This window comes from Propithecus coquereli, unplaced genomic scaffold, assembly GCF_000956105.1.
Source record: "Propithecus coquereli isolate 6110/MARCELLA unplaced genomic scaffold, Pcoq_1.0 Scaffold27, whole genome shotgun sequence".
Taxonomy (NCBI): domain Eukaryota; kingdom Metazoa; phylum Chordata; class Mammalia; order Primates; family Indriidae; genus Propithecus; species Propithecus coquereli.
The window spans coordinates 4,386,153-4,402,278 of record NW_012148285.1 but is presented as its reverse complement, the minus strand read 5'-3'; the positions used below and the strand labels follow the sequence as shown (position 1 = coordinate 4,402,278).

At 44.0% G+C, this 16,126-nt stretch overlaps 1 protein-coding gene across 3 annotated transcripts in view; it reads right to left on the bottom strand.

Annotated features, from left to right (window-relative positions):
- RBFOX1 (RNA binding protein, fox-1 homolog (C. elegans) 1) overlaps window positions 1-16,126 on the bottom strand; it is a 1,551,452-nt gene that overhangs the window by 1,258,971 nt on the left and 276,355 nt on the right. For all 3 annotated transcript variants that reach the window (XM_012647564.1, XM_012647568.1, XM_012647562.1), the window contains exon 2: window positions 1,784-1,846. Coding sequence is in view for 1 of the 3 variants with exons in the window: in XM_012647562.1 (XP_012503016.1) it covers window positions 1,784-1,846 (63 nt within the window). In the remaining 2 variants the exon portion in view is untranslated. The remainder of the gene's footprint in view (window positions 1-1,783; window positions 1,847-16,126) is intronic.

Here is a 16,126-nt window from a genome sequence, read left to right as displayed (position 1 = left end):
TTTTAAAAATTATCATATCTGCTTGCCGGTTTGGAGCAGCAAATTAATATTTTTTTCCTCTCTCTCTCTTTAGACTGCAGTTGTAGATACGGAAATACCATATCCATATACAAATTAACACGAGCTCCCTTGCAACGCTGTACTAATTATCTCAGGGACCAGAGCCTCCCCTAGGTTAGAAGCTTCAGCCCCAATGCAGAGTTGGAACATGAATTTCTTCCTGAGAAGCAGTAATTTGTATCATGTTCGGAAGGCAGAGGGGTGGGAGGGTCATAGATGATCTGAAAGCCCGTCCTCGAAACCCTCCTTCCTCTACCCCTCCGCTGCCTGCCCCAGCACTGCAAAGACATCCAGGAGAAGGATGCAGCTCGAGACAGAGAAAGATCAATTAACAAGCATATTTAACTTTACCCCAAATAGACTCGAACAGACTCCACGCCAAACAGCCCCCTCCTTTTCAGTTAACAAAACCTCCCAGTTTTCAGGAAAGGCTGTAGCCTGAACTTCAAAGGCATGAAAAGAGAAGATGGGGCATGTAGGGAATTAGAGATGGAATTTCCTTTATTATTAGGAACAAAAGCTCTGAGTCTAATCTCCTGTGTGATACAAGCGTTCGCTGATCAGGGTTACACGAAGTCATTCTGATGTAGCTGACAGCAAATACACCATCTTTTTAGTTCTTTCTGCCTCCGCCTCCTTCTTCTCTCCATTCAGATATGCAAATTCCACCGCAATAAGGGGTGTCATGCAGTCCCACTGAGGGCAAAAGAATTCCCTTTGATCAGCCTCTTCCAGGCCTGGAGTCCCATGGCCTCCAATTCTACCTATTCTTTTACAACGTGGGCTGATATTTGATGTACCAAATTATACTCCAGCGCTCTCAGAAGTAGAACACACTAAGTAATTCTGAATTCCAAGAAGAAAGCTACATTTTGAAAAAATAAATAACATTCCTTGAAGTTAGCCTTTTAAAATTCTGATATTGGTTGTTAAATTATTACAGATGTGTATTCCTGAAACACGTTGTTCACTGATAGATCTATTTCAGAGAAGAGCTGATGTCAGAGACTTTATAGAGGTGCTACCCCAAATGCTAAGTGTATATATTAAGAAAAGAGAGAGAGAGTTGGGAAAATTGGACAAAATACTGCTAGCTTCACCAAAAATAAGGTCTTTGCATGCAACGAGAAAGGCAGACGGTTGGAAAAGTGCTTACTTGCTGAAAACAAATGAAATTTCTAAAATGTATTCCAGCATCTTAACGTACAGAATTTCTTTTAGGAAGTAATATTTATATAGTAGTCACGTAGTCTGGCTCAAAAAGAGCAAAATGAATTGTTGTTAAATGCCTCAAGAAATACGTGCTCTCCCTAACCGATCTGTGTTTGCTGGTTGCTTCCTTCCACTTTGCAGGATCATGCGACTAGGAAAAGTGAGGGTAACAGAATGTCTCCTGAAGAGAAACCCTTAGGGAACACAAGAAAAGCAAAAGCACATTTTATTTTAACCCTCAGCTGATAATGGTGGGGTTAAATCATTGATAAGCTCTCACATTTCCCTTTTTTTGGGGTGGGGAGTTAGTTGGGGAAGGTGGTCCTACCTAGCAAGCCCTCTCCTTACCTCTGAATCCAGTGCAGTGGTGCAGAAGAGACAGATGCAGCAAAGGCAGGCAGCAAAGTTTTTATGGGAACCTCAGGCTTGCAGAAAAGAGCTTTTCACAGAGAACACGATCAAAGAAATGGATGTATTTATGTAATGAATGCTCAAAACGGGTCACACTTACTGAATGCTGAGTCCGATCAAGGAAGCTGTAAGTTCCACTTGCATGAGTTCTTTGAGCAGTTTCCTAAGGAAGAAAGGAGCGGAAGGCTTTAGCACCAAGGAATGTATTCTTGAATTGTGCCTGCACCTTTTTTGTCATAATAACATTGGCTAACCTGTAAAATAGGTTCCCACTGTGCTGTGAATTTAACAGCATCGATAATGGTGATGATGATCATGAAAGTGATTAAGTCCTTCAATGCATGTTCACCAAATCCTTTCACATCCCAATAATGAAGGGGTTATCACCTTCTCTATTTCAGAAGAGGAAACTGAGGCCCAGTGAGCTCACGCACTCACACAAAACATGCATGTACACAGTGAAGGCTGGATTTGAACTTGGGCAGTTAGACACCACGTTTAGAAACATTCTGTTCTACTCTTCTCTTACACAGTGAGCTCTTTGTCACAGGATGTGCTCGAAGGAAGCCTGGAGATTGGCATTTCAGAGATATTATTGCGGATTTACCTCCTTGGAGTTAGGTTGGATGAAATAAAATCTAAATTTCCTTTCAACTCTAAAACTGCAGGATTCGTAACACTCATTCACGTGATAAAGTGACTATCGTGGAAAGATGGAAGTGACTTCATTTTACAGTGCATAGAATTGTGATAGAAGGTATCCCACCAGTAATAAATTTTACAAACATGGCTATCATCACCCAATCAGAAGGAGCAAGATTCACGTTCATCAATATTTAAATAAACCGAGCATCACCAGAACTGCAAATGGCCATTATAATCCCATATAATTCAGTGAGCTGGGGGAAAGGTCATCTCCAACCAGAAAAATCAAGATTTCCTAATAGAATGAAAGACTTTCAGGTATCCTGTCCCCAAGGGGGTTGACACTGAGCTGCTTCCTCTCTGAGGAGAAACTTAAGTTACATAGCAGAGATGGGACTGGTTTGCAGGTTCTGCAATCCTGATCTGGGGCTCGCTGAATTACTCTGTAAAGTAGTGATATAATTTACACCCAGACTTAATGCAATTCACAAGTTTCAGAGCTAAGTTCTAAACACATTTGCAGGTGTGTTTAGAAAATATGCATTGTTTCTTAATGTGATAGATGTAGATACATATAGATACACGTATATATGAAGATTACATACATATGAACTATATGTAGTATGGTATGTATATATGTGAATGTGTCATCTTCATATTTGGTCAGTTCACTGGTGTTGATAAATTAGAATTTCTGAGACCTTCACGTAGTTCTAAAATATTGAAAAGAAAGGAGACCCATAGAGAGAGAGACCCAAGTATACATAGCTATGAAGTGGTGGAGATGGTGGTGATAATGTTCACCCTTCAATAGCCTTTTGCTTTGTATTTCAATGTATTCAATTTCTTTTAACTAATAAAAATTATCAATCTCATGAACCAGTGTCAACAAAGACCAGTGATGCATCCATTTCTCATCCACCTGTCCACCTATCCACCCACTCATCTACGTATCTATCTACCCATTCACCCACCCACCCATCCATCTGCCTATCTACCCATTCACCCATCCATCCGCCCATATACCCATCCACCCATCCATCCACCTACCCATCCACTCATCCACCCACCCATCCACCCACCCATCTACCCATCCATCCACCTATCCACTCATGCACCCACCCATCCACCCATCCATTTTTCCAATCATCTTTGGCTCTACTATCATCTAACTATGTTCCATGGCCAAGTCACTTAACTTTTCTTTGTCTCAGTTTTCTCAGTTTAAAATGGAAATATACATAGTAGCTGTCTCAAAAGATTGAGGTGAATTGTTAAAAGTTAATATTTGTAAAGCATTTAGCATTGTGCCTGGCACAAAGTCGGTGTTGTTTAACATTTTATTCTTTATTGATCAAGCCTTTTTTTATGTGAGGCACCATCTTCTTGGTGCCTCCAGTGGGGAAAACAGATCTTGTTGAGGGATATTGGGGAAGGATCCGTCAAGGAAGTAGCAGTGGAGCTGAGATCCTAAAGATGAGAAGAATGCAACCAGACGAAGGGGAACAACATGATTTGGGAAGAAGCATTAGGACAGTTAGTAAATGAATAGTCAAAGCACATGGTTCTCTTCTATAAATTCATAGTACACCTCAGTTGGAGGATTATGTGAGTCCTAATAATAATAGTAATAGTAGTGGTAGTTTCATTGAACCCTTAGTACAACCCAGGCTCAGTACCAAAACTTGCATGCGTCCTCTTATTTATTTAATATAATGATAGCGACGATGTTCAAATTGAACCTTCTAAAGCCCTGCCCCTCCACTCCCGTCACTTCCTCTGCCCCCTGCCACACTCGGACACTCCAAGATCTGGCAAACTGAACCACTTAAAAGACAGAAGGCACTGGAACTCCTTGAGTCCTCTGATCACACCCTCTCTTCCTGAACCACCCTTCAGCTGGTCCACTCTGAACTCATTCCTGCAGGTCCACCCAAGCTTGCTCTCTGGAGCTTTCATTGATCCTTCCAGCCGGACTGAATTTTTTTTTTTGAGACAGAGTCTCATTCTGTTGCCCTGGCTACAGTGAGTGCCATGGAGTCAGCCTAGCTCACAGCAACCTCACACTCCTGGGCTCAAGTGATCCTTCTGTCTCAGCCTCCCAAGTAGCTGGGACTACAGGCATGTGCCACCACACCTGGATAATTTTTTCTATATATTTTTAGTTGTCCAGATAATTTCTTTCTATTTTTAGTAGAGATGGGGTCTCGCTCTTGCTCAGGCTGGTCTCGAACTCCTGAGATCAAATGATCCGCCCGCCTCAGCCTCCCAGAGTGCTAGGATTACAGGCGTTAGCCACCACGCCCGGCCCAGACTGAATTTTGAAGGAGGTCCCATGGCCCTTCATACATTCTTCCATCAGAAGCCGAATCATACATCTTCTCTAACCCCTTCTGGACTGGACCTGCCCAGGCTGGGCACTCCTGGAGGGCAAGGGCAACGTCTAATTCAACTCTGTAGCCTTAGCATCTGGCACTTGGGTGCACACTACACTGGCAAGCCTAAGAAGTGATTCCTCATTGACTCACATTCTCGCAGCACCAAGGAAGGACATTGACCGTCATTCCAGAAAGAGGTTTTCCCTGAGCAGCAGGGTCTCTCTGGTGCTCCTGCACTGGGTGCCCAGGTAATAACATTTAATTTCACATCCATGTCAGTGCTATGCCCACACCTTTACATGTTCCTAATCCAACGTACAGAGGAAAAGCATTATATAGCCCTCTCCTTTCTACTAACAAGAATCTGTCAAATCCTTTAGGTGGATTATTTTACAGAAACAAATCAAGGCTGAGAATCACCGTTACACGGTGAGAATGAAAATGGTCACTAATTAGCAACAGCACCAGACAGCAACAAGATCCTAAGATGCTCTCTGGACTTCCGGAGGAGTGATGTAGTGCTTTTCGTTCGTTTGGTTGTTGTCGTTTTTTTTTTTTTAACTAAGATTGTCCTGAGTTAGCAATTACTCTAGCAAACCACTTAAAGAGCAATTTTCGACCAGGGAGAATCATGGGCCCCAGTGGAATTGGGGAGAATTTCCAACGTACTGAGACTGCACAGGAGCTGGAGAGCTGCAGGTGAAGGAGAGTCAGAGGACGTGGGAACAAAGTTGGGCAGACGCAGGTGAATGCTGGCTTCATGCATCAGTTACCTTCACCTTAGCGCTCAGCCCACCTGGATGCACAAAACAGCAAACAAATCCCTCCCAAAGCACCGATGTTGACGACCTCTGGACAAGCCAGCATGTGGTTTAGCTTCCTAACTCTGACTCGAAACAGGGCTGGCTACTGCACGGCTTCTGCTTCCATGGACTCTGCTGTCCACTGCTTCATGGCTTTTCCCAGGCAGGTGACTGCAGTGTGATCTCTTCTGTCACCAGATTTACACCCCGCGACCCCCCACAGGGCAGGCAGAGCAATCTCTACAAAACATGAATGCGACCGTGCTACCGGATTGTTTAAACCCTCTATTATTGGCTTCCATTGCACTCAGGCCTTACCCCGTGACACAGTATGACGTCCTGCTCATGCTTCCGGCTGCAGCGCCAGCCTTATTCATTTATAATTGAGGCGGTCATACCTCCCCGACGCCTGTGCACCAACCCCAAGGACCTTCCAGTTCTGGACAACACTCTGCCCTCCACCTGCCTCGGGGCTGCTGCTCCTGCTGCCTCTGACTCAGACGCTGCTCTCAGCACCTAATTAATTCCCACACACTGTCACTCCCCTAAGGGATCCCCCTACCACCTGGTCTCAAGAGGTGTCTTGAGACTGTCTTCCCTTCAAAGCCCCTGTCCCAGCTATCGTTTTGCATGCAGTTAAAAATTATTTGCTTACAGTTTGCCTGTCTCACCAGTGATAGCTCCATGAGGGCAGGGGTGGTGTGGTTTTGATCACCATTTTAATTCTAGCCCCGACCACAGTGCCCTGGATAGGGAAGGCATTCAGTAAGTATTTACCCACGGAGGAAAGATGGAAAGTAGGGAGAGAGGGAGGAAGGAATGAAAGACAAGTTTAGTCCCTCTATTTCTAATTTTAGACACACTCCGGGTGACTACTCAGCTTCTCTAAGAGTCATTTCCCTCCTCCAAACCCATCTCTGTCTAGTTTAGTCCCAGAAATTAGGTCTGAAGTGCAGGATCCTGGCTCCATTAGTAAGGGCTGTGTTGAGCAGGGACGAACCCTCACCCTATCTAGGTTCAATTTTCTCGTAGGAACGTAGAAGGCACTCAAGTTTCTTCAGTTTCTAGAACTGCGAACTCAGTAATTGTGGGGTCACTGTTCTCTGCCACATGTGCAGAAAACAGCAGAAGAAGCAACAAGCAGAGGGGAGACTAGGACAGTGGAGGGGCCGTGGGGGAGGGTTTTGGGGTGGGGTAAGGGGCTGCCTTGTTGCCTGGTAACATAGCGGTTCAAGATGCAGGTGGCTCACAGGACCGCGCACTAAACCTCCAGACGTTTAGTGCTGAAACTCACTCCTGGGCTCCTGTGCTGTATGAGAAATATCCCCACGTCTTGAGCCGGTTTGAGTGGGTTTCTGCTGCAAGCAAAGGAGTCATGTCTAAGACAGGATCCCAGAGGGTGGCGTCTCGCCTAGCCGGGGGATTCTCCACCCGCCCTGCAGTCAGGTGAGCTAACTCCATCTTGACCACGCCAGGGACTGTGCCTGGGTGCATCTCTCCAAGCTTCACAGCAGCCCTGACCTCATCCCGGTGTCTGGAGTTTGTCCTTGAAAGGGCCCTGAAGCCACATCAGTGGACTGCACAGGGCCATGCAGCCAGTACCACTCGGGGATTATGACGTGCGATTTGGTGACGGCGGAGAGGTTAGTGCCAGTCACACCTGTGATGAGAGTAGTGAAGCAGGCTGGAAGTGCACGGATGCCTCCTTAGGTTGGAGACAGAGACCCTCCCCAAAGAAATCCAGTGACCCCCAGCCACATGCCGCGAGGCTGCTGACCAGCGACCACTGCTGCAGTCACATTATCCGATCAGCCTCAGTCGGCCCCGCACAAGACTCTGTGCATCCCTGGGTTCCCTGCGGGATCACAGCACCCCGAGCTCCAGACTCGGAACCCATGTGTGATTCTACCATAAATCCGTGGATTATGTTCTCAAAAGAGCCAAGGATGAAAGTGGCGCCTCCCCCTGCAATCGCGGGCAAGCATTCCACACAGCAAGGATAGCGTGGGGCGTCCTTTGACTCCGGGAGTGACCCCCCCACATCGTCTCCCTTTGCTCCCCAGCCCATCCCTGCGCCACATGCCTGGTCTCTGTGTTGAGTGTTCCCCAAAGAGGTATTCTTTTTCTCCCCTTAGATGTGTTGAATATAAGTGACTGAGCCGAACAAGAACAAAACCCAAAGCCCCACAGTTCTAAATGGAAACCGAATGCCCTCACGTCTCTGCTGTCACTGTGCCTCTGCGCCGGTGGCTTCCTCTGCTTGGGACCCTGTTCCTTCCCTTTCTGCCTGGTATGCATGTGCCTATTCTTCATGTGCTCGGGAAGCCCGCACCGACTCCCCAAGCTCAGCGACGAGCTCCCGCGCCCCTCTCTCAGAATCCAGTTAGTATCGCTAAAGACTCATCATTTGTGGACACCTGTCTCTGTCTTCTCCACTGCAATGTCAGACCTCAAAGCCCCAGGCTGTGCCCGTCGTATTCATGAGTGACAGGACAGTCTGACACATAGTTTGACATCCTACAGATTTTGGACGCAGACTTGGGTTCAAAATCAGTTCTCTTATTCATTTAGCTTTGAGCGAGCTCCTTGACCTCTCAGAGCCTCAGTTTTCTTGTCTATAGAATGGGGATGCTATTGCCATCCTTGGAGAGTTGATATGAAGATATCACAATTTCATTACCTGGCATTGCTACTAAATAAATGTTTATTAAGACAAACAGCCCAAGGCCAAGAGCTACATCTACTTGATCAACAACAGTCCTTCCGATACACAAAGTCCTAATACGCTTTGCAAAATTTTGCCAAAATGTTGAGATCACCCAGATAGCTCTCAGCAAAGCCCTGTGTCAGAGGCCATCACAGCACCTGGCATGTAGTAAGTGCTCATTAAAGATTGCTGAAAATAAGGAACCAACGGGGCTCTTCTCTTCCCGATGAAATACAATTGTAGCTGCTACTCCAAGGCTTCTATTTGACTTGTGATACTGTTTAAATGCAATAAACATCAATTAGTCTGTCTGCTGCTTTTGATTTGGCCGTGCGTGCCCATTCAACAAGAGCTCAAGTACAGTAGCTGTGGCTGCTCCATGGAAGGTTCCTCCCATCCTCCCTCTCTAGGGAAGCAAACTTCTACCCGAAGCTCCAGGGACCTCCGAGAGGCTAACGATATTACACCCCACACACCACCCACCCCCCTTTGAGCTTTATTGTTGGTGTGTTTAATTTCCTGCCTTGGCCTTACAGGAGATTTCTAATGTTTGGGCTGTAGGGTATGTTCTGATTAAAAATAATCCTCCCAATTACGGGTTGGCATGAGCCTCCTGTCACGCGCACGCTGCCACCAGCTCCGCTTCCCTGTCAGCAATAATTGTGTCTGCAGCGCCTAACTGTAAATGAAAACCCGAGGGGCAAGATTGGGTCCCCAGTTCCTGGGCCGCGCCGGATCTTTTAATTTGCACTGTCTGTCAGAAGGATGTGACTGCGTGCACTCCAAAGAAAGCCTCAGACTCTCAGACTCAAGGCCACGGAGCGTGGAGGTACCACAGCCTACTCAGAGAAACCACATTTGAACCCACAGGAGATAGCAGGGGGTGTGCAAGGCAGCGAGGCTCTTTCTAGTGTGCTCCAAACTTGAGTGAGATCCAGTATGAAAAGGGAAGTCGAACTCCAGGGAAATTGCAAGGTGTATTTATATTATTTTTTTTTCCACCGTGTATACACAACAGGACGTTGAATTCAAAGCAGGTGATCGCAACACTTTGAAAGGAAACATACACCTAAGACCTGATTATTTCCATCTCCATCAAATTAGAACTTTCTGGGGACGGGTGAGAGGAGAGAGGTATGTGTTTTCAGCTGGGGAATGCCATCAAGGTGCTCTGGTATAACCAGAGAGGAGAGGTCCCTTTGGCTGGCTCCGATGAGGCACTTGAAATGCGCTGTTGAGTCAAAAAAAAAAAAAAAATTGGCATTTGGAGAGAGTTACTGAGCAAAGTTCTGTTCTCGGAGTGAGGCGGATACTTTGGTTGTGCCTCTGCACCCTGAGTCTTCTTTTCTGAGAATGACACCTGCTGTTGCAGACAGCCTTTGTGTCTCCCGTTCCAGCACTCCTGACGCCCGGTGGAGTATCCTGCTCTGAGGCTGACCAGGAGAGAACAATGCACCTTGGCAAGAACCCGCCGCTCTGGCCGAGCCTAGACCCAGTGGGTTCCTGTTATTTACAACACATGTTTTGGCAACTAAGTTACCAGGTAAGGCCCATTCAGGCCCACGGGAGCAGTTTGCTCGTGCCCAGGCAACTGTGCCAGCGGAGGAGCTTGCAATTTACATCAGAGGCCAGTACACTGGGGCCCAAGGTCAAGTCCAGCACAGCCGGTTTCACTGTAAATGAGGTTTTACTGAGATGCAGCCACGCTCAGCCACGTGCATTCATTTACATAGGTCTTATCTACAGTCGTGCTCATGCCACCACAGCAGAGTTGAGTAGCTGATAGACACTAACGCACACAAACTCAACCACATAGATTCGCACACAGTGTCACAAAGCTCTACATAAATAAATATGCAAATAATAACAATGACAACCTAAATAAATATGTATATAATAATAACAGTAATTTCTTATATATTTATTTATTTAGATTGTTATATTATTTTATACTTATATAATAATCTTATCATTAACATTTTAACATAATAATATTGTATAATGATTACCACATTTATATATTTATTTAGATCAATTAGAATGATAAATAATTCATTTCTTATCCAATTAATATTGGATATTAATAACTATTATTATTATTAAGCATATACCATGTACCAGGCACTTTACTTGCAAAAGCCCCTCTAAGCAAAACAACCATTATTTGCCTTTTGAAGAGGATGAACTAGGTAGGCATTGAAGAATCTGGAAGAACTTACTGTAGGTCTTACCGCTAGTCAACAGCAAAGCCGGGATCCAAATCCAGTTCTGTGTGACTCTAAAGTCCCTACATTGAACCGATATTTAGCCTGCCCCTTAGTTTTAAAAAATAGAGATGTTTGTCTACTTTGGCTTTTTGGGTGGGGCCCCAGGGCTCATTTCAAGCAAAAAGAGAGAAGTGTCAGCACCAACTCAGCCAAGCAGCTTGTCTGAAATAGTTTCCTTTTCCTGCCCCACCACAAACCGAGAGAATTCCCCATTTCCACCACTTAAAGGGGGGATTTCCAGTGGTCTGTGACATTTCCTTAGAGGCACCACACAGGGCAAAGGAAATCAGAGGAAAGGAGGATTTTTAATTCCTGCAGATTCTGTCCGGCTCAGTGATAACAGAACGGCAGAAATGGATGGCCACTGTCGGATGATTATGGGCATCGCACAAAATTGTTTGGGAGATGAAAATGCTCCTTCCCATCGCAGAGGAAATGGCCAGTGAGTTCTTTTGACCGAGAGGCATGAGGCTGCTCAGCAAATGCTCCTGAGTTCACATGAACCGAGTTTACCCAAATCCATCAGTGTCCGAAGCTGGCCTGGCACACCCTCGCTATTAAGAAGACCAAAGGATCTTGTCCATGTAGAAACCACCAAACTTCTCACATAAAAAACATGCACATAAAAGGAGGTCCAACCTCTGGAGAAATTTAATGCAGAAAGTTCCACTCCTTCCGGTGCGCAAGTGACACCTGAGAGGGCTCAGTGTCACCTACAACGCACCAGGCTCCAGGAGCAGGGCTTGAAGAGAAAGTAGACACCCTGTCTGGTTTCTCCCCATTATTCAATGCTCGACTCAAATATTGTTTGCTTAGCAAAGCCTTGCCTGACCCGTTTCTGCAACAAATCTAGGACAGGCTCCCTTGTCGTTGCATTTATCTCAGTTATAACTATATAGCAAAACATAAGCATTTGATTAGTATCTGTCTCTCCCACCAGGCGGAAAGCTCCCCGAGGACTCAGACATGGAGGGTTTCTTCCCCACTGAATGCTCTGCACACAACACAGTACCTGGAACAAAACCGATGCTCGTTAAAGATTGGCTCAGTAAGTGAATGAATAATTCTAGAAAAATGGTCTCCATCTGAGACCCAGTGACTCTTCACTGACCGCTCTGTACTGACAGCTCTTTCTTTAATACCAACTTCCCTACCGACCCCACATTCAACTTCTTAGGTGTCAGTTAGAGGAGAGACCATGACATTCAAAGAGACGAGCGCACGCACGAACAAAGAGCTTTGATCTTGGACCTTTGAAAGACCTTTGACCTTGGGAGTCATGCCAAGGGGGGGCAAATCCTGGCTCCAGCACTTGCTAGCTGTGTGACCTTGGGTAAGTTGCCTTCCATCTCTGGGCTTCAATTATCTCATGCATAATGTAGAAATAAAAAGTACTATTTACAGAATTCTTACAATGATTAAATGACATAATATAGGAAAAAGTCTTAGAGGATGGCTACGGTGAGTGTTGGAAAAGCTGTACCTATTCAGTCATATTTAAGTACTCCCAAGCTGGATAGGGCCTTAAGAAAGAAGTAAAAGTGATAGAAATTATTGTGACTTAAGGGAATTCAGTAAATATCTATCTGGGACCAATGGGGACATAAGTATGTGAGAGTATATAAAAAATAACAATGCCAATAACAAGAGAATAATAATAACAGGAAGAAGAAAAAAGAGGCGTATGCAATGTTTACTCTGTGTCATGTGCTACGGTGCACAGCTTGCATGCAGCATCCACTGAATCTTCCTGCATCCCTGTGCTGTGGGCATCGACATCCCCAATTCTCAGATGGAGGATGACACTCAAAGAGGTTAGGTATTGGTGCAGGTCCCCACTGAGAAGCCAGACCTTGAACCCTGATCTGAATGGTGATCGTGTTATATTTGTTCTCAAAGAGAACGTTTCCATTCCAAATAGATGTCACGCACCTGTGACCACCCAAGGAAGGGCCTGGGATAAGCTAAGAGAGACACGGATGTGCTCTTACAAGAGGCAAGCATAGCTGTGCCGTGAGGCCATGATCGGCCCTCACACACACAGGAAGCTACTGCACCTTGGATCAGCCCTTCCCAACCAATTCACTTCGGTTGTGATCCACCATCTCACTAGTTCTGCCAGTCATTGTCATTGGAGGGAGAAATCATGCAGGTACAGCAACAGGTTTAAAAGGGAGTCCTCTCATACGTAGTAATTCTGAGTAACAATCTCTCCTCCGAACAGCAAGCATCCTTCCTAGATTTGGGGCTCCCCTCAGCAGGCATATGGCTCCGTGGGGAAGGGTCTCCCTGAGATTCTAATTGCCCTCCACCACCTCTGTTAGGACACCAGGTAGGTTGGGGGCTAAACCCACCAGCTCCATTGAGGCGTGATGGGGAGTGGATATAGTAGGCAGGAAGCTCACAAGAGGTGGAGATGCCGGCAGATTTGTAGAGCTTGGATGCAAAGCACATCATTGGGAATGCATGGCACTTTTGTTCATTAATCATCTTTTACTTTGAATCTATTTCTCAATGAAAAGTAGCTTTCCATTTCTATTACCAAGATTTATGTGTCAACAACGCACAATGGCATAAACTGGACCAAAGTGGAGAAGGGAACGAAAGAGACCAAAAAAAAAAAAAAGGCAAAAAGAAAACCTTCAGTACACAGTGTGATGTATTTGCCCAGATTACCACTTTATTTACACCACTGAGAACACTTTATTTTTGAGCTTCATAACTCATTGCTCTATAAAGAAAAAGAAACTAGCTAGCAGCCACCTACCTCGACATGGAGAAAGAAAATGTGCCTTAAGGAAAACACATCCTCCACCCAGTAGGTCTTATTAAAAAAGTCTATTTAATATGTATTGGACTCCATAGTCCCTTATTACCTTATTTAATTCAGACCCGGAAAGATGTCTCAGAATAAAAATGGCACTGAAGTGACAGGAACTAAGCGATGAAATGTGGACATCATACTTTCTTCAGAGAGATAATCAGCTCATCAGAATTCATTTCAACCTAAGAAAGGTCTCACAAATACACCAAAAATTCGAGCTGGTTGCATCATCTCAAGAATGTAATCTCAGGGAAATAGTAAAACTATCAAGGCAAGCTTGGTGCAGTTATCTTTATGTATAAGAACCGCAAGCATCAGATTGGAACAGAATCGCTGTGGCAGAGTCTGCTCCCAAGCACGAGTGACACCCCTACATAAAATATGTGAGGTGCCTTCGCGGACAATACCATGTTTTTTAATTTTTTTTTTCAAGTTGCTGAGGATACTTTTCAAAGATACATTGCTACATTCTTCACATATAAAACCCACTAAGTTTGGCATTCTGAAAAATATAAGGCTTAAAAAACACATTTTCCTAAATTAGTCTCTAGAAAGGGCATGGGTTTTTGCCCCATTTCTGCTAATAACTAGCTGTTTGTCCTTGATTAGGTTATTAACTCCCTCTGGGCCTTGGGGTCTCCTATTTGCACAAGAAAGAGGTTGGACTCTTGTTTTAAAAAATGCTCTTTTCTTTTAATTGCTACAGATAACCTGGTTCCTGTACATCCTCATAAGAGGGAAAATCAACAAAAAAAAAGCAAAGATACTTGAAAGTGTATGTAAGTGTCAACACCGAGCTAGAACATCCCGTGTGCCTATCAGTATGAAACATTCCCACCCCTAAAAAAGGAAAAAAAAAAATAAACAAAACAGAAAATCCATCTAGTCAGAAGGGGATATCTAAGTTTTTTAAAAAATTGCAGTGCATTTCAGAAGATAAAAAAAAAAATCTTGATAGCCAATCCTTCATGTCCAACAAAGAGCAACTAAGCCATTTGGTACAATGTTCCAGAAAAACAGACAATGAAATGAGGGGAAAATAGTGAGGCAGAAAGGAGATCAATATAGCACTCTACGTCCCTGTGTGGGAGAAAAGAAAGTCATAAAACTACACTGAGGTCATGAAAAGTTTGCTAAATGCTCAGAGGGCCACCTCAGGTCACCATCAGAAGTTATGCATTCAATGTGGCACCTCATCCAAATTTGTTTTGAGTGATATCTTCTTTATGGCATGATTTCAACTAAAATATAAATATTGTGGATGAAGCCACAGGAAATGTAGTAAGTTTCACAATAAAAAGATTTGCATCTCCAATTTGTCATGAAAGACTGTAATATACAACAGTAAGAACTCCAGATCTACAGCAAGCAAACTTGGCTTCTGATTTGTCTCTGCAGTTGACACTGGTGCATTTATGGTCCCCTCTGAACCTCAGCATCTTCTTCTGGCTGCTAGTGCCTATGCCACTGGATTGTTCCAAGGATTAAAGGAAACGGCACATGTGCAATGCTTCACAAAATGCTCGTATATGATTCTGACACCTTAGCACCTTCATTAGGTAAAGCGTCATGTTTTGGGCCCAGATGGAGTAGATGCAGATACCAGCATTTGTAGTGCATTTACTGAGTTACAGAGCTTTCACTAAGTTCCAGGCACTCTTTTAAACTGTTTTTTAAAGATGTTTTTAAGAACAAAATGGATCATTTAATATACATGTATATGTACATATGCATGAATATGCATTTTAACATCAAAGACATCTTTCCATGCCTGTGCATATAGCTCCATCATACAACTATGGTATTCCATAGTATAGATGCACCATAATTCATTGATTAGCAAGTTTCCAGTTTTTCTTCTGCTTATAATTTAAAACTCCTTTTGCAGGGTATGGGTGCTATTTATAACATGTTAAAGAGGAAAAAGAGGTTCGAGCAAAATGAAGAGGAAGGTAGAGAGATTTCCCACATACCTCCTGCCCCACACACGCACGGCCTCCCCTAAACCTTTTTCTGTAATGTTTTTTCATTCAAAAATCTTCACACAATAACACTGAGTTAATTTTACTCACATCTCAGAAAACTGGATCTCATAATGTTCCAGGTTACCCTAAAAACGCTTCAATCTTTCACAAAAATTCAGAAAAGTATCATCGTCATAAAGGTATTTATGGTAATATGATCCGCATCATTTAATAAGAAAACAGTCCTTAATCCTATTAATGCAAAACCCTAGCAAGGCAATTAAAAAAAAACCTCACTTAATTTCTCCTCATAGCCCACATCCTTCAAGGTCCTGTGACACCATCAAAAATACAGAATTCGTGCACATGAAACACTGAATTAATCCACGTGGATTTAGAGTCTGGGTGTGCATAATGTCTTTCAGATTTGAAATATGTAGAGATCTTCATTCTACAACTTAAATTAAAGAAGGGAAAAAAATCTACATTCCAAAGTTTCCAGGTTCTGTTTCGAATCCCCAAGGATTTTTTTTTTTTTCAGTGACAATTCAGAGGAAGGCAATGTTTTTAAAAGGAACATAATGTAAGTTACTTTTGTTCATTTTAACGTATACATTCACTCATTAATCCATTTGGCATTTTTTGAGCTCCCACTTTGTGAAAACCATCAAAGCATGATGCCAGGTACAGTTAGGGATTCAGAGATGAATGGGGCACTCCATTTTCTAAACAAGCTCACATTAATAATGGCTAATAGAAGACACAGTAAAACAAGGTTCCCAGCAGAGAAATTGAGGAGTGCTTCGTTCTGACTTGGGTGGTGGTGAAGAATATACTGGCAACTGAGATGAGGCA